The sequence below is a fragment of the Oncorhynchus tshawytscha genome, linkage group LG14, assembly GCF_018296145.1.
Source record: "Oncorhynchus tshawytscha isolate Ot180627B linkage group LG14, Otsh_v2.0, whole genome shotgun sequence".
In the NCBI taxonomy this organism is placed as follows: domain Eukaryota; kingdom Metazoa; phylum Chordata; class Actinopteri; order Salmoniformes; family Salmonidae; genus Oncorhynchus; species Oncorhynchus tshawytscha.
The window spans coordinates 10,277,589-10,296,295 of record NC_056442.1 but is presented as its reverse complement, the minus strand read 5'-3'; the positions used below and the strand labels follow the sequence as shown (position 1 = coordinate 10,296,295).

At 45.0% G+C, this 18,707-nt stretch overlaps 1 protein-coding gene across 1 annotated transcript in view; it reads right to left on the bottom strand.

Annotated features, from left to right (window-relative positions):
• Positions 1-1,796: 1,796 nt before the first annotated feature.
• LOC112267722 (CLIP-associating protein 1-like) overlaps positions 1,797-18,707 on the bottom strand; it is a 39,717-nt gene continuing 22,806 nt past the window's right edge. The window contains exons 20-40 of the mRNA XM_042297037.1: positions 18,300-18,322; positions 18,195-18,265; positions 16,952-17,109; positions 16,520-16,624; positions 15,153-15,283; positions 14,741-14,985; positions 14,089-14,152; positions 13,956-13,958; positions 13,611-13,774; positions 12,787-13,009; positions 11,231-11,374; positions 10,587-10,702; positions 10,250-10,369; positions 9,713-9,854; positions 9,203-9,434; positions 8,748-8,821; positions 8,419-8,586; positions 8,101-8,229; positions 6,213-6,419; positions 4,941-5,057; positions 1,797-4,714 (exon numbers count right to left, since the gene is read on the bottom strand). Coding sequence (XP_042152971.1) covers positions 4,631-4,714; positions 4,941-5,057; positions 6,213-6,419; positions 8,101-8,229; positions 8,419-8,586; positions 8,748-8,821; positions 9,203-9,434; positions 9,713-9,854; positions 10,250-10,369; positions 10,587-10,702; positions 11,231-11,374; positions 12,787-13,009; positions 13,611-13,774; positions 13,956-13,958; positions 14,089-14,152; positions 14,741-14,985; positions 15,153-15,283; positions 16,520-16,624; positions 16,952-17,109; positions 18,195-18,265; positions 18,300-18,322 — 2,720 coding nt within the window. The 3' untranslated portion in view covers positions 1,797-4,630. The remainder of the gene's footprint in view (positions 4,715-4,940; positions 5,058-6,212; positions 6,420-8,100; positions 8,230-8,418; positions 8,587-8,747; positions 8,822-9,202; positions 9,435-9,712; positions 9,855-10,249; positions 10,370-10,586; positions 10,703-11,230; positions 11,375-12,786; positions 13,010-13,610; positions 13,775-13,955; positions 13,959-14,088; positions 14,153-14,740; positions 14,986-15,152; positions 15,284-16,519; positions 16,625-16,951; positions 17,110-18,194; positions 18,266-18,299; positions 18,323-18,707) is intronic.

The following is an 18,707-nucleotide window of genomic DNA, read 5'->3' as shown; positions in this document are numbered from 1 at the left end:
GGGTGGCTACTTTGAAGAATCTCAACTATAAAATATATTTTGATCTGTTTAACCCTTTTTTGTTTAACCCTTTTTCTCTGCTGGCTTGAAATGACATGACATGTGGTGTGTTCAGACTGCTTAAAACACTGACTATCACACCAATCCCTTAATCCTACTTTGTTCCAGTTTCTTATCATCCTGAATAATAAAAAAGAGAAATCCACCTCCTGGATTCCCAGATCTAGTGTCAGTTTGACACTGGTGCTGATCTGCTCTCTACAGCTGGGGGACTAAGCCAGGGGCCTGATGAGGGCCCTTCCATATTAAACAGGCAGATTAGACACGTTAAACGGAGGGCAGCCTGGAGAGGTGCTGTTACCGAGACCTCCGGGGTCCTGCTGCTCATCAGGCAGGTACGGTAGTGCAGTCACACACACACACACACACACACACAACAGGAAGGACACCTCTCCTCTCTCCCCCACTGCCTGCTCTGCCTCACTGTCTTCCTCTCCTCACTGACCTCTTAGTCTGCCAGCGTCTGCTGCCGCGGTAATGCTACCACCATTCCCATCATGCACAGGGGCATACGAGCTCCCATGAGTCCCCACACCGCTCCCTGCCATCTGCCGTGATTTATAGAAAATGGCCGATGATTTATGGCCTAGTCATCTCACAATGAAGTTGTTTTCTTTCATTATGGCGACCTCCCGACCCAGCCGCCACTCCCCTGCCTGCTTGGGGAAATGTGTGCTAATCATACACCATAAAGATCTTTAAACAGAAGGGGGGGGGGGGTTGGCCGGGGCAGTGGAAATGGAAGGGGCTTTAATAAAATTAATTTCAACAGCGTGTGAATACTAATAGAGCCGAGTAGAGCAGACCTTGGTGGCGGCGTGTCGGAGATGAGACGCGGCCACCGCAGAGAGATACCGGCCTTAATGAGACTGTTTTAGGTTATTAAGGACGGTGGAGATGAGGTAGCTGCCTGACAGGCCACGCACCGTAGCTACTGCACCGTTTCTCCTTCAGCTTTTGATCTCGAATTGAAAAAGGACCTTTTTGGAGTCTTGGGTGATCCAGAAGAGTTCAAAGATGAATGCCTAGTTAAAGCTGGTAAAACCTGGATGTCTCAGTGGTCACACATTTGCCCCAATGTTAATTTAATCATATGCTGCTGATTGTAACAAACAATACAGGGAATCCACTTCAAAGCTGGCTAGCCTACTAACACTTTCTTTTTTTTAAATCACTAATGATGCAGGTGGCGATAGTGTTTTTCCACTCTTTATTGGTGAGTCTTCAGATGACTGGAGAACGCACACAAACCAAGGATGCGGCAGTGACAAATGAGCGTCTGCGGTCTCATTGCTGATTCACCACATCCCTAGTGTAATGGTCTGTGCCCTCTATCCTACCCCTGATTGGGGAAGGCTACGGTGCACCTGTGAGCCCATAAGAGCAGCAGGACAGCTAATAACTGTTCAATTCAACTTTCAGTTTGCCTCCTCTAATGCCGTGTACACTAGCACGCGGTGCCGCGCAGTGAAACGCCGCTTCCCATTAGTTTTCAACGGAAGGAAAGCGGTTAGAAGCAGAGAGGGAGGAGGACCGTGGTAGCCTACTTTTGCAGCCAAAATGATTTAAAAAAAAAAATGAAATAAATATACAGAGGATGCTTTTTTCCTCTCAACAAAATGCAAAGAGCGCCATCTGCTGCTATTCCCATGTCCTGCAGGAGATCTTTTTCCTCCCACATTCTCGGGAAGATACTGTATATCTGCTCTCAATTTACACTTCAAATATACAACATATGTGATTACATGCTTCGGACAGGGACTGAAGCCGGTTTATTTCAAGTTTAAATTTCAACAAATTCTATCACGGGTGAAAGAAGTGAACAAAACATGTACAGTCATAACACACAGAAAATATAACAGACGGCATATAAATATAGGTACGGGAGGGATAAAACAATTGACTGAAGCTAAACAGAAGAAGCATGCAATGTAAATGGTTCACAAGGAATAGAACAGCCAAGCCAATATTACATCTGTGGGAAAATACTGCCATTAAACTATTGGCTTTATTTACAGCAGCCTTGGGATGCATCCCAAATGGAACCTTATGCCCTATATAGGGCACTACTTTTGACCGGGTCCCACAAGGCTCTGGTCAAAAGTAGTGCACTGGGTAGGGAATCGGGTGCCACTTGGGACATAACCTTGGTCTTCGACGCAACACCTTTCCTGTCTAATTCATGATGTATAATACAGCATTTCGAAATAGGGGCAAAAAAACAACAATTCAAAAGCAGTATTCAGAAGCTATTAGTATGGATTAATATTGCAGGTATACTGTAAAAAAAACTAAAACAAGGCACAAGCAAATACACACTCAAGATACATGGCTTGAGGATAATAGGGTTTGGTTTTTGATACAGGCCAGTGTGTGCACACAGCATACAGTTACAGTATAGTATACAATGTTTGGTCTGTTAAATCAGCCCTAGCTTGGTAGCCGTGATGGATATCAATAGTGTGTGTGTTATATAATACAAGCTGACCAGACATTCATAGATTAGAAGCAACGTTTCTTCAACATAAAGTCGCAGTTGGGAATGTTAGTTAATCAATTGAGGTTGCTGGGTATAATATTGCATGTTCCCTCGCATGCAAACGAGGTCTCTCTCGGACTCTCTTTTTATAACAAGTCTGTGAATCAATGATTAAAAGTACTGTACAAAACACTCCTTTTGAGTTTCATTTTTGATTCAATTGCAACAGGCAAGTCTAACAAAAGAAATACTGTGTTTGTATTTGACAACATTTTGTACTTGGTCATAGCCATAGCTGATAAAATTGCTGAGTTCTCACATTTGAGAAAAAGAGAAACATTGTGCACTGTTACAGTACATTTTAACAGTCAATGTAGTGAAACTGTACTACAGAAACAGTAAGGCCCGATAGTGTTCTCAGTAACACGCCACCTTTATCTGGACTTTTAACAAGGGATGGGCTCAATTCCTTTCAATCAAATCAGGAAGTAAACTGAAATTGCAATTTCATTTTTATCCCCATAGACAATCATTGAGGAAAATTGGGAATTGGAATTTCTGAATGGACTGAATATAAATGGAATTGACCCCAACTCTGAATTCTTGTTCTAACAGAAACAACTGTACCTTTAACCTTCATAATAAGGAGAGTAAAATACATTAGGTTTAACGCCATGATTAGTATTTCTAAAGCAGCAGTAACATTTCATAGGTGCGCATAAAAATGACATCTATACATTTCAAACAAGGATGGTTCACTTACAATGGTCATTTACAGTGCTTTGACAAAAAAGTTGATCCAAGTAGTTGGATTTTTTGTAACTAATTCATTATTGCTGGATTCAATTTAAAATACATATTTTTCCCCCCCGTCTTTAAATTGTAAAAAAAGAAGAAGATTTGCACTGGCACTTAAAATGTCCTTAGATTATCGACTAATCCGTTAGATTGTCATTGTCTTTCTACTATGTGACGAATAGGTACTGCCCATATTTCGATTTTAGACTAAATATTTCACATTTGAAAATTCTAGGACTCTTACATTTGCAAGAATACTTCAGATCCCAGTAGTTTTGACTCATTACAACATGGCCCGAATGTTAAAGCACAAAGAACAGCAGACTCAAACGCCACCAACTCAACCAATAACTCCCCTTCCATAATAATAATGTATGAAGGGTGAGACTGTAATCCTCGTGAAGAAGGAAAACATTCCTTCACTAGTTGTTGGGCCCAAACCACAGTCAAAACACAGGTGTTACACACAGAAGCAGTTTACAGAGGCTTATTCAACACAGCTTTTCACTGCATGTACTAATCATTGGCCAGCCAAATGATCTTCTCCCACTAAATGGAAAAACTTTTTTTTTTTAGATTCTCACTAACTTAAGAAATTCTACCGCTTCACAAGGATTATTCTTTAAAATACAGGCTTAATAAAAACATAGCATCTAAGAACAAATTATTCAGACGGCAAATACTACAGAACAATTACTATTAAAATCGCCATTTTTAAACTGCCCCTTTACAAATAGCACGTTTCCAAATAAGCCCATCTGTCCATCACGAGTAGGAACAGAGGTAATGAGGCAGTCGTGTGCAGAGCGACACTCTGCTTCTATCAACATTAAATCCTTTCAGACGGTTTAAAAAGGACTCCGGTTTCATTCAAAGCTCTTTACATTCATTCGACTAGGTCTGAAGTAGTGTCGCATTCGTATCTTAATAAAAAAGGTGGAATAAACGTATTTACAAGACGACAAAACAGAAGGAAATAAAATACTGATTGCAACAGGCAATAGGGTTTCCCAACAAGGAACAGCCTACAGCCTTTATTAGAATACATTAAACCACAAGGAGGTCTGGAAAGAAGGATTGAGGCACAACTGTTTCCCTATCTGGGTCACGTTCATTAGGGCACGCCATGGAAAATATTTCAAAACGGTAAAAATAAAATAAAATGAGTGTTTCTTATTGGACCAGTAGTCCCTTCCTGTTTCATTCTGTTTTGCACCGTTTGGTGTCCTATGAACATAACCCTGTACTGTATGTACCTGCACACACATGGATGAAGCCGGAGGGCCATGTTCATTAGTATGAGGAGATGTCTGAAGAGCTGCTGCTGTTGCTGGTGGACGTCTGGGCTCTCTTTATGTACAAGTTCAGCAGCTTCATCTGATGGGATAGTAAAGACGCTGAATGAAACCAACACATCCCAACATGACGTTTCAAGATATTGAAAAACATTCTGCAACCAGTAGATCTTGAAAAGAAAAAAGAAGGGAGTTAAAGACATTGTCTATATCCTAAATGGCACCCTATTTCCTAGTGCACTACATAAGGAATAGGGTGCCATTTGAGACCGACCCAGACAAGGTGCTGAGATGAGAGGGTAGCGTACCTTGCTTCCTGTGAGCTGGGCCAGGTAGGGCTTCAGCTCTTCACCGATGACAGAGTAGACAGCCACCAGACAGAACACACTGGCCTTCCTCACACTGCTCTCTGTGTTGTCATACCCCTGTACACAGAGAGACATCAGAACAATATTAGACATACACCGAGTACAGCAAACATCAGGAACACCTTCCTAATATTGAGTTTCAGCCCCCCCCCATCGGGGCATGGACTCTACAAGGTCTCGAAAGCGTTTCACAGGGATGCTGGCCCATGTTGACTCCAATGCTTCCCACAGTTGTGTAAAGATGGCTTGATGTCCTTTGGGTGGTGGACCATTCTTGATACACACGGGAAACTGTTGAGTGTGAAAAGCCCAGCAGCGTTGCAGTTCTTGACACAAACCGGTGCGCCTAGCACCTACTACCGCACCCTGTTCAAAGGCACTTCAATATTTTTGACTTGCCCCTTCACCCTCTGAATGGCACACATACACAATCCATGTCTCAAGGCTTAACATTCCTTCTACAACCTGCCTCCTCTCCTTCATCTACACGGATTGAAGTGGATTCAACAGGTGACATCAATAAGGGATCATAGCTTTCACCTGGTCAGTCTATATCATGGAAAGAGCAGGTGTCCTTAATGTTTTGTATATTCTCAGTGTCTAGACAGTGTGGCATAATCCCTAGGACAGAAAGTCATTAGCTTATGTAACTAAACCCCAAGCATCAATACTTTACTGGAAGTAGATACATTTCAAGTGCTTCTATTTGAAGTAGATACATTTCAAGTGCTTCTATTTGAAGTAGATACATTTCAAGTGCTTCTATTTGAAGTAGATACATTTCAAGTGCTTCTATTTGAAGTAGATACATTTCAAGTGCTTCTATTTGAAGTAGATACATTTCAAGTGCTTCTATTTGAAGTAGATACATTTCAAGTGCTTCTATTTGAAGTAGATACATTTCAAGTGCTTCTATTTGAAGTAGATACATTTCAAGTGCTTCTATTTGAAGTAGATACATTTCAAGTGCTTCTATTTGAAGTAGATACATTTCAAGTGCTTCTATTTGAAGTAGATACATTTCAAGTGCTTCTATTTGAAGTAGATACATTTCAAGTGCTTCTATTTGAAGTAGATACATTTCAAGTGCTTCTATTTGAAGTAGATACATTTCAAGTGCTTCTATTCCGTGTCAACTAATCAGTAAGCACATCAATAAATCAACCAATGGACTAACCAATCATTCAACTTGACCTATAAAGCCCTTTTTACCTGCAGTAGTCCTGGTATGATGTCAGGCAGCAGCTGGTGGAGGGACTCCTTGGTAATGCGTTCGATCACCTTGGTCTGCATCTTGATGGAAGCCAGGTTGATGGGGTAGTCAGCCGTCTGAACGATGGGACACAGCACCTTGATACACTGCTCTGGGTGGATGGAGCCAGCCAGGGTGGAGGCTGACTCCTCTGCTGCCCGCACAACCTGAGTAGAGAGGGAAGGGTAGAGTGAGGAGGGTGAAATGGTTGATCATGGAATGGATTCATTTTGGTTTATTGGCAGAGAAGGGCACATGTACAGTACCAGTCAAAAGTTTGGACAGACCTACTCATTCAAGGGTTTTTCTTTATTTAGGCTATTTTCAACATTGTATAATATTAGTGAAGACTGTGAAATAAAAATAAAAAACTATGAAATAACACATGTAGTAACCAAAAAAGTGTTAAACAAATCAAACTAGATTTTATATTTGAGATTCTTCAAAGTAGCCACCCTTTGCCTTGATGACAGCTTTGCACACTCTTGGCCTTCTCTCAACAAGCTTCATGAGGTAGTCACCTGGAATGCATTTCTATTAACAGGTGTGCCTTGTTAAAAGCTCATTTGTGGAATTTCTTGAGCCAATCAGTTGTGTTGTGACAAGATAGGGGTGGTATACAGAAGAAAGCCCTATTTGGTAAAAGACCAAGTCCATATTATGGCAAGAACAGCTGAAATAAGCAAGGAGAAATGACAGTCCATCATAACTTTAAGACACGAAGGTCAGTTAATACGTAAAATTTCAAGAACTTTTAAAGTTTCTTCAAGTGCAGTTGCAAAAACTATCAAGCGCTACGATGGAACTGGCTCTGATGAGGACCGCCACAGGAAAGGAAGACACAGAGTTACCTCTGCTGCAGAGGATAAGTTCATTAGAGTTACCAGCCTCACAAATTCCAGCATAAATAAATGCTTCACAGAGTTCAAGTAGCAGAAACATCTCAACATCAACCGTTCAGAGGAGAATCAGGCCTTCATGGTCGAACTTCTGCAAAGAAACCACTACTAAAGGACACCAATAAGAAGAAAATACTTGCTTGGGCCAAGAAACACAAGCAATGGACATTAGACAAGTGGAAATCTGTCCATCAGCCACTGTGTCTTCGTGAGACGCAGAGTAGTTGAACGGATGATCTCCACATGTGTGGTTCCCACCGTGAAGCATGGAGGAGGTGTAATGGTGTGGGGATGCTTTGCTGGTGATTTATTTAGAATTCAAGGCACACTTAACCAGCATGGCTAAAACAGCATTCTGCAGCGATACCCCATCCCATCTGGTCTGCGCTTATTCATTTGTTTTTCAACAGGACAATGACCCAAAACACACCTCCAGACTGTGTAAGGGGTATTTGACCAATAAGGAGAGTGATGGAGTGCTGCATCAGATGACCTGGCCTCCACAATCACCCAACCTCAACCCAATTGAGATGGTTTGGAATAAATTGGACCACAGAGTGAAGGAAAAGCAGCTCAGCATATGTGGGAACTCCCTCAAGACTGTTGGAAAAGCATTCCTCATTAAGCTGGTTGAGAGAATGCCAAGAGTGTGCAAAGCTGTCATCAAGGTAAAGGGTGGCTACTTTGAAGAATCTCAAATATAAAATATATTTTGATTTGTTTAACACCTTTTTCATTACTACATGATTCCATGTGTTATTTCATAGTTTTGATGTCTTCACTATTTTTCCACAATGTAGAAAATAGCAAAGATAAAGAAAAACCCTTGAATGAGTAGGTGTTCTAAGACTTTTGACTGGTACAGGCTAGGCTATTAACTCAAGATGTGTAGACTTAGCATGTCCTCTAAAGCAGAGCCTCATAAACAGAGACAGCGAGTGAGCGCTACCTCTTTGTGGGAGTCTTTGTGTGCCTCCAGAGTCTTCATGATGGTGAGCTCTGCATAGTTCTTGAAGCGGGCCGGCTGGTTACGTAAGATTTCCTTCAGCACTCGTAGTGCCAGGGCCCGGATGGTGTGCTGCAGGTTGGGGGAAAAGGACACAACATGCTCAGAACCAACCATTCAGAGACAGTGGAAGGAAAAACAATGGATTAAAACAGATTGTGGCATTGCTCCCAGGACAGGAGTTTACTTTATCTCTCCATCCATCCATCCATCCATCCATCCATCCATCCATCCATTTATCTTTTCCTCCAGAGTCCTTACATCTTGGTCTGACAGGGTCTCCAGCAGCAGGAGCAGCATGGTTTTGAAGTGTTCCTCCCACACTGCCAGGCTGTCCTCCCGGGCTATCTTCAGCAGCTCCACCAGGGCTCCCCTCCTCTCCTCTGGCCTCTCACTGGGGTTAGACAGCTCCTTCAGCAGCTCACCCGCCTTTCGACGACCACAATAGATATTAGTCAGTGACCGCTGAATTACATGTAGATCACTAAATGGAATTTGATAGGATCTCCATGGCCGTGACTTTATAGTGTTATTATGTAGCTATAGTAAAACACTGAAAAGATTGTTGTTAAATGAATTCAATCAATCACCAGTTCCAGCTGCTCCGAAGGGGAACTGTTCTTGGTGTGCAGCATCTTGTTTTCTCCACCACACTCTTGGCGGCCTGCGAGGAAGAGGGTTGAGAGGGGGGTGGCGGAGTCTTACCTTACAGCTAATATTTAGCCTATTATAAACAGGGTGGTCCAAGCCCTAAATGCTGATTGGCTGACAACCGTACAGCACGGGTATGACAAAACATGTATTTTTACTGCTCTAATGACGTTGGTGACCAGTTTATAACAGCAATAAGGCACCTCAGTGGTTTATGTTATATACGACACCTGGGCCTTATTGCTTAAAATGTTTTATGACCATCCAAAATGGCACCCTATCCCTATATAGCTCACTACTTTTGACCAGAGCTACGTAAGGAATAGGGTGGTCAAAAGTAGTGCACTACATAGGGAACAAAAGGTGCCATTTCAGACCCTTGAGACAGCCTCACCATCTCGAAGCTGCTCCACGTCGTCCTCGTACACCGTCTCTTTCAGGGCAGCCTTGTCGTAGGCGCTGATGGTGTCTGTGTAGTTGTAGGGGTTGTAGTCGCGGCCCCGGGGCCCGGAGAAGGAACGCGGGGAGGGGGTGTTGAGTAGGGAGGTCTTGTTGTCCAGGGCCGTGCGACCCCCGGGCCCCTCCACTACGTCGGCACCAGAGTGTGATGCTGTTCCAACACCCGGCTGAGGAGAAACAAGACTATTGTTAAAACGTAACATAACAAACGTAGAGTTTTATAAAAATAACTAAACGTATGTCCATTCTAGAGAAGATACAAATATTCCCCAGAGGGAACATTTGCCAAACAAGTGCACTTGTTCACTTCCCCCTCTGGATTTAAAAGAAATGGGCTGTGGGAAGACACTCCCTCTAGTCCATTCTAACACCAACCCAAATATTTAAAATCAATGAGGGGGGGTGAGTGAGTGGATAATAGTAGGGAATTGCCAAAGCCCCTCACCGTGTCCTCTCTCTTGCCTCTGCCCGGCTCCATGAGATCCTCCTGACTGCGGAAGCTGAAGTTCTGGATGGCCTCAGTGACGCCTCGCAGGGAGCTATAAATCTGATCGGTGTTCAGGTTCTCTGTGTCGTACTCCAACATGCTTCAGGTCACACCGTGAGGGGAGGGTTATTAATCAAGTATGACACTTACATCACCACCACAGGAAGAAGACATCTGCCCAGTGGGCAAAAGCGGGGGGGAAAAACTGGTTGAAACGACGCCATTTTATTTACCTAGTACGTAAAGATGTCATTTCAAGCAGTTTCTCATGTAAAAGATCAACCGTGCATAACAGTAGGTGTTGACAGAGACAGAGTGGAACAGACTGGGGAGTCAAGGTGTTAATGTGGTGAATCCCCCGAAATGTAGGCACAAGAGAGCACAGATTGCTGCTGCGGAATGAAAAAAATAATTAAAGAATGAAGTGAAAGGAAAAACAAAAGAGACCGTGGGGTAGGGACAAATCAAGGTTGACACAGCTATGTGACAATGTACCTGGGAGAGTAAGCACTTCGTAGGGTCTTCAGGGAGGGGACAGCAGGGGTGGAGGAGAGAGGAGAAGGGAAGGGAGGGGGGTACTTTGACAGGCCATCGGCACTCCAACCCCATAGCCGACTGTAATGTGCCCAGAGCACGGCAAGGGAGGGAAGGAGGGAGGGAGGGAAAGAAAAGGGGGGATAGAGGCGCGAGGGAGAAAAAGAGAGACGTGAGGAGGGAACAGAGCCGAGCGGGGGGGGACTACTTGTTGTCGTTGTTAGTTACGTTAGTAGTGATGTAACCAACTTCTACGGTGTGTTGGGGACCAGGTATTAAAAGGTTACGTCAGACCTACCTGGGAGAGAGCGCGCCCCCACGGGAGCAGTTGGTGGGAGAGGTGAGGGGGCTGCTGCGACTGCTGGGGTGGCGAGGCGGGGGAGGAGTCCGTCCCATGGTGCTACTGGGAGAAGCCTGCGGATCACACAGAATCGGAGCAGGTACAGTACATTATAAACTGGGTGGTTCGAGCCCTGAATGCTGATTGGCTGACAGCCGTAGTATATCAGACCGTATACCACGGGTATGACAAAACATTTATTTTTACTGCTCTAATTACGTTGGTAACCAGTTTATAAATAGCAATAAGGCACCTCAGGGTTTGTGATATATGGCCAATATACCACGGCTAAGGGCTGTATCCAGGCACTCTAAGAACAGCCCTTAGCCGTGGTATATTGGCCATATACCACACCTCCTCGGTCTTTATTGCTTAATCATTTGATGCTATCCCAGTATGTTTAGATTACAATTGTCCATGTTACAGCAAGCGAGGTTTATGTTGATGGCTAACGGTGCCAGTGAGAAGAGGACCTTCCTGAGCAAATTCCCTACTCTTCTTCTCGTGGTGAGTAGATATTTGGGATCCAGCCATTTTAACCCTGCTCAGTCTCATCCTCTCGATGACGTTGACTAGGCGTGAACGTCAGAGTCAGGTCTTACCACTCCGGTGTTGCTGGAGTTCCGCAGGTGGCTATGCAGCAGTTTAGTGGCTCCGTCCTGGAAGGTCTTGGGCAGGGCCCCCAGCAGCATGGTGAACTCTGGGGTGTTCAGCTCAAACAAGGCGATCAGAACCACCTGGGCCGCCTGGGGGTTAAAGGGTCACAGCGAGGTCAAAGGTCATCAAAGAGGGCGTTCACTTTTCCCCCACTAACATTGATATGCGATATCATGCAACAGTGAAGTGCATATCAAGGTAATGTTTGGCCCTTAGAGAAGAGAGGGAACATTCGACAAGCCCATTCTGCTCTCACGGAACCATGAGTCACATCAGTCAACGTTCTGGCAAACACATGATCCATATGCACCGCACGGAAATACAGAAGCACACATTTGTTGAGGTTCAGCTAGCATTCAGTTAGTCAGGCGAGTTAGAACCAATGTCACTTCTCGTAAACCAGTTCAAGAACCAGCATCGCAATGCTCTCGGATGAAATTCCATGCATGTTGGTCAACCAAACCTGGTCACTGCAGATAAACAAGAACTATGAGTAACAAGTAACAGCAGCACAGGCTATTAGAAAAACACAATATTACCGCACATTCAGAGCCATTGTGTTGCCCATTCCCCCCCCGTCGCTTAAAGGGGCAATCTGCAGTTGTGACATAAACGGTTTGACTTATAAGTACCCAAATATTAGCTTGTATAACTCCATTGTTGGTAAACAAAGTAAACTTAAAACAAACACGGTATAGCCTCAAAACACAGTTAAAACTATAATTTTGATATCATGGATGGTTAGTCCTTGCATCCCCAGCTCGGTCTATGAATTTGAGAGTGGTTGCATTTCTCCAGCCCAATCTCTCGTCTTTTTTTTTTTTAGCAAAACAGTGGTGGGGTCAACACCTTGTTATCTTTTCAACTGCTGATTGCCCCTTTAACATTCACTCATTACGAAGAAAACTTTGAAAGCAGAAACAACTGTTCTGGCTCATTCAGAGCCATTTCAGTCCCCATTCCCACCCCTGCACTGTCCTTTACATCCCCAGTTATAAAGCAGAAACAACTCTGTGTCTGCCAGCAAGGCGAAGTGGGATTAGAGACAGAGAGCCCAGGCTTGAGGAAGTTATGTGAGGCAGACTGCAGACCGTGCAGCTGACTGATGGGTCGGGGGGCTCTACTACCTGCTTGCACCTCTCCTCCACGTTCCCCTCTCCAGGTAGAGAGGCTACGGTGGTGCTGGGCCTGCCTGACAACTCCTCACCTGCCCAGCTATGGTGGAAGCTCTGGGGTTGGGGGTCGACCGACGGGTAGGGTGGGGAAATGGTCCGTTTAAAATACAAAAATAAAAACAACCAAAAAATGGATGAAGCCAGCAAACAATAGTTATTTTAGAGCTTCGGCTGATCAGTTGAAAATTGGCCGGCTGGTTAAATCTGGGACATTTACAGAAATGCTGATTAATGTGCATTGTCCCTGTGAAATACAAAGTCCCCCCCCCCCAAAAAAAAAGTCTGACGCTGTTGCTATGGAAACAAACAAACCCAACTCGACCCACCTTCCGGACGTCGGAGCTCTTTGGTTCCGTGGTCCAGGTGATGATGCGGGAGACGGCCAGGCGTGTCTCGCTGGAGTTGACAAAGTCTGCGGGGTCCATTTGACGGGCCAGGCACTCAATGTACCTCAGGATGGCCACCTTGACCTTCAGGTTGGGGGTCTGGGTCTGGTCCACGATGAAACGCATCAGGATGTTGAACTGCTGGTCGAACGGGAACGAGTCCCTGGGAAAGAGAGAGGAAAAGAAATAGAAAAGGGCATGAGATGAGAGGGATTGATCCACTAAGAACAGGGATCAGCAACTAGATTCAGGCAAGGGACGTTTTTTTTCTTGTGTGGATTGTCGTGGGGCCGGTACCCAATTACAAATCATTTGTAGATGGCAAATTAACTGGAAGAAGCCCAAACCGATATAATATTTGACTAAAACATAATAATTTCAAACCTCATTTGTATATTATCACGTGTCTTTCGTTTATGTGTGGAAATACTTGGGAACAGATTTCCCAAATTAAAATTACCTGGACCTGATAAAAAAGCAAAACGTATGTCCAACAATGAAAATGAAAAAACAAACAAAATTGCTCAGAAAACATGGGGGGACAAAATGGGGGGGGACCCTGCACTAGAAACTCTACAAACAGACAAAAGCAACATCTAAGGGCTTTTCACACTACCAAGCAGAGCCAAACCAAGCTGTACTGAGCTGGCCTGGTTACACATCCACCATAGTGGGTGGAAATCGTGCTGAAAAGCATAAAGTGGAGGGAAGAAAAAACAACACCTGTGTGAAAACGCTAATAGAGATGAGGCTTTAGTTCTGACCTGGTGACGTCCAGAGCCTTCTGGACCTTGGCCTGTACGGAACCCAGGAGGTCAGCTCCCATCTTCTTCAGCAGCTGGGTGAGCAGGACAAACAGCCAGTCCTGCAGGTCCTCTCTGTGCAGGGTGATGAAGTCTACCAGGGTCTCCAGAAACATGCTGAACACCTGACACAGTGACCACCCAGCCCGTCAACAATAGGCTGTACATATTTACTTCACTGTTAAGGAGTATTACAGTAGGACAACATACAGAACATCAATAATTAACCAATCAACTATCTGAATAGTTGGATTCGATTGCATTACTATTAAAAAGTGACAGACAAAACCAAAAAAACACACTTACTCGCTGATGTTATAAATCCACCGCAAAGACCACCATGCGACACAAAAACAGACCGTTAGTACAGTAACTACATTAGCGTCCCAACAGAACACAGGTTATATCAGACACAGGGGGGAATCGATTGGGGGCTCACCTTGCTGTGTGGGTCAGCAAACATCCTAGTGAAGATCTCACACAACCGCTTCAGCTCCACACGGCTGCGACACACGAGCGGGAAAAAAGTAAGGCGGTCAATCGCACAACACCTTTTGGTTTTAGCCAGATTTCAAATCAAGTCAAACTTTATTTGCCACATGTGCCCGAATACAACAAGTGTAGACTTTACCGCAGAATGCTTACTTACAAGCCCTTAACCAACAGTGCAGTAAAAGAAGAAAAGATTGACCAAGTAGGCTAAAATAAAAAGTAACAATAAGAATAACAATAACGAGGTTATATACATGGGGCACCGGTACCGAGTCAGTGTGCAGGGGTACAGGCCAGTTGAGGTCATCTGTACATGTAGGTGGGGGCGTAGTGACTATGCATAGGTAACAAACAAACAGCGGGTAGCAGCAGTGTACAATGGGGGGGGCATGTAATTTTTATGAATTGTTCAGCAGTCTAATGGCTTGGGGTAGAAGCTGTTGAGGAGCCTTTGTGTCCTAAACTTAGCGCTCCGGTACCGCTTGCCGTGCGGTAGCAGAGAAAACAGATTTGTATCTAGAGCACAGTTGTCTCAGTGACGGCCTCAAATACACGACATTACAAGAGTTCAAAACAAAAATAGATGGTCTCTATCCCACCTGAGAATTCTCTGGCTAACGAGCAGGTTCTGTAGTCCCAGCAGCCCCTCCTTCCTCTCAGACCAGTTGGAACTGGCACAGTGGTTCAGCACCTCGGCCACGTCCTCCGTCTGTCTCATGTAGTGGGACGGGCCGCCGTTCCGCGAGCCATACGAGCGCTCAGAGCAGGCGCTGCTGGCGTCACTGTTAGCGTCGTCGTCTGAGTAGATGCCCGGGGACTCGTACCGCCGCCTGACTGGCCGCCGCTGAGGGGGTCAAGGGTTAAGAGGTCAAATGGTTATACAGGTACACATACCAAGAAAATGTTCCACCAAGAGAAAAAGCCATCAAAGCTATTATGATCAGCATGCTGTGACTCCGATGGTAAAGAGGATAGAGAATCTAAGTCACACATGCCAGGGTAAACATCCACCTTGTTGTTCCTGGCGTCTCCTAGTAACAGGGCGTCGGCTACAGCTGCCTCCACCTCGGTCCCGGTGTTGAGGATCCTCATGGCGTTGACAGAGGCTGAGATACGGGCCTGGTGGGCCAGACCTAGACGCTCTGGAGGAAACACAGGGATATTGTAGTACTTTTAGAATAGTATTGTGGTATTATAGGAGCACAGTAACACAGTATTATTACGAAGGAAAAGCAGTCGACCAATTGAATGGGGTGTAAAAGTAACGGGGGGAAAAACAAATGAAGCAAATTTCATCAGCAGGTCATGAGAAACTCAAGAGAAGAAAACACTAAATAATAATATGATGAACTGAAGTTTTATTTTACAGCACAGTATAAGGGCCAATAAAAAAAGTGTACTAACAAAACAGAATGACACAAAATAACACAGATTGACTTGAAAAATAAGACGCATCCAAACTGAAATAAAGAGGATGCTCAGCTCTCCATCGCCCTCTGTGGGTGATTGAGGTGAACTGCACGATGGAACACTGACATGCCATCTGTCTGGTCTAATAGAGACATGCAGGACAGGTCACCTGAGTGGCCCACAGACTCAGCCGAGTGGAGAGCACTGGTGGAGCGGGAGACACGTCTGGACGCTAGAGGAGGAACAGTGGGAGTGGGGTGACACTTTACTTGGATAGTCCCATCGACTAACCCTTATCCTAACCTTACACTTATCCTAACCTTACACTTATCCTAACCCTAAACGTCACCCTTAGCCTAACGCTTATTCTAAAACTAACCGTAACCTTAGAAACCAGTGGCTTATCAACAGATAGTTTGACCATCTGTCGAGCTACAGATGGAAAACCGGGAGAGGATATCACACACGTGAAGTTAGACACGGCTTTAAAAAGAGCATCTTCTTCAACTCATACAGTACACGACTTGTCAACCCGAGCAGGACGAATTCTACCATGTGGCAACGCTAACTGGCTTCATGCAAACATTTGCGGGGAAAAAGGTTGAGAGGCGTCCCGGGGTTGGACACAAAGGCTCTGATGGCAGGTCCATAAGCTGACCGCGGACACAAGTTAAGCATCAACTCATCCCGTGCCATGTCATCAATGACTCTGGCATGATTAGTAAAAAATGGTTGCTGAGGAAAATGTGGTTGTCACTCGGGGGTGAAAAGGAAACATTTGAAAGACACAAGTAGAAGGCATGCAGAAGACGGAAGCAGGAGAGGTTGGTTTCCTTGTGGTCTGATGATGGCCTTTGTGTTCTACTCTAGATAGGGGCTAGTCAGGGTTCAGGCCCCCGGACAACCAGCCATTGAAGGGCATGGTGGCTATGGTCTCTGGGCTGGGCATGTTACTATACCGTACTCACCCAGAGGAGAGAATCCCCGAGCGGGGCTGGTGTCCCGGCTGCTCTCCCTAGAGGTGTCCCTGCTGCAGCCCTGACTCATGCTGGGCCGGGGGATACGACTCCTCGCTAGCATAGTGGTGGTGGTTTGGGGGGAGGGGGGACACAGAGAGAGAGAGAGCAGCAGGAGGAAGACGAAAGAGCTTTATAACGCACAGCCAGACAGACAGCCCAATACATTCAGAGAGAGAGAGAGAGAGAGAGAGAGAGAGAGAGAGCCCAGCGGAGTAGAGGAGGAGTGGAATTAGTCAGGACAGAGGAGAGGAGGTTGCATTCAGTGACAGACAGGAAATGAGGCGGTTCAGAGAGCAGAGAGGTTGGAGAGGAGGAGTACAGCTGTAGAGGGGCTGTTTTCTGTCTTCAGTGTATCTGTGTGTTGTCCTTCCTGGTCCTTACCCAGGCCTGATCTGTCTGGACTGGTGTCTCGGCTGCAGCCATGGCTACGGGGGACTTTAGGCCTCCTGTCTGATGGCGTTGTCGCTCCAGTTGCCCTGGGGATCCTGCCGTATGTGTGGCTCAGGAGACGACCAGGGGAGCCAGACCGACTGCCAGCTGCAGCACGAGATAGTATGGTGTATTTATAAAGGGAGAGAAATACATACCCACACAAATGTGGAAAAGGTGGTAAAAAATGTCAAACAATTGCTCTCGATCAGTGATTGTTGATTCTGGGGACCCAAAAGGGTGCACATATTTGTTTTTGCCCTGCACTACACACCTGATTAAAAGTTTGATGACTTGATTAGTGGAATCAGGTGTGTAGTGCAGGGCAAAAAACAAATATGTGCACCCTTTTGGGTCCCCAGGACCAGAATCAAGAAACACTGATCTAGAGAAACACTGATCTAGAGAAACACTGATCTAGGGAAACACTGATCTAGAGAAACACTGATCTAGAGAAACACTGATCTAGGGAACACTGATCTAGAGAAACACTGATCTAGAGAAACACTGATCTAGGGAAACACTGATCTAGAGAAACACTGATCTAGAGAAACACTGATCTAGAGAAACACTGATCTAGAGAAACACTGATCTAGAGAAACACTGATCTAGAGAAACACTGATCTAGAGAAACACTGATCTAGAGAAACACTGATCTTCTAGAGAAACACTGATCTAGAGAAACACTGATCTAGAGAGGAAACACTGAAGAGAAACACTGATCTAGAGAAAGAGAAACACTGATCTAGAGAAACACTGATCTAGAGAAACACTGATCTAGAGAAACACTGATCTAGAGAAACACTGATCTAGAGAAACACTGATCTAGAGAAACACTGATCTAGGGAAACACTGATCTAGAGAAACACTGATCTAGAGAAACACTGATCTAGAGAAACACTGATCTAGGGAAACACTGATCTAGAGAAACACTGATCTAGAGAAACACTGATCTAGAGAAACACTGATCTAGGGAAACACTGATCTAGAGAAACACTGATCTAGAGAAACACTGAGAAACACTGATCTAGAGAAACACTGATCTAGAGAAACACTGATCTAGAGAAACACTGAGAAACACTGATCTAGAGAAACACTGATCTAGAGAAACACTGATCTAGAGAAACACTGATCTTTTACTTTACGGCGTGTCTGCCCATATACTGGAGAAGACACTCACTAGAGAAACACTGTCTGAGACACTGACACCATTTTGGCTCGACTTCTCCCCACTGTCTGTGACAGAGGGACTCGAGAAACACTGATCTAGAGAAACACCCACGAAACCGCTCCCGAACACTGATTTCCTGGTACGCACACGGCCTGGAAGGGAGAGAGAGAGACTGAGAGAGACAGACAGATGGAGAGAGACAGTGATAGAGAGAGAAACACTGAGAGAAACACTGAGAGAGAGAGAGACACTGATAGAGAAACAGATCTAGGGAAACACTGAGAGAGACAGATAGATAGAGAGAGACACTGAGAGAGAAACACTGATCTAGAGAGACAGACAGACAGACAGACAGACAGACAGACAGACAGACAGACAGACAGACAGACAGACAGACAGACAGACAGATGGAGAAACACTGATCTAGAGAAACAGTGATAGAGAGACACTGTGAGAGAGAGAGAGAGAAGGGAGGGAAGAGAGAGAGACACTGAGACAGACAGAGAGACAGTGATAGAGAGAGAGAGAGGGAGAGAG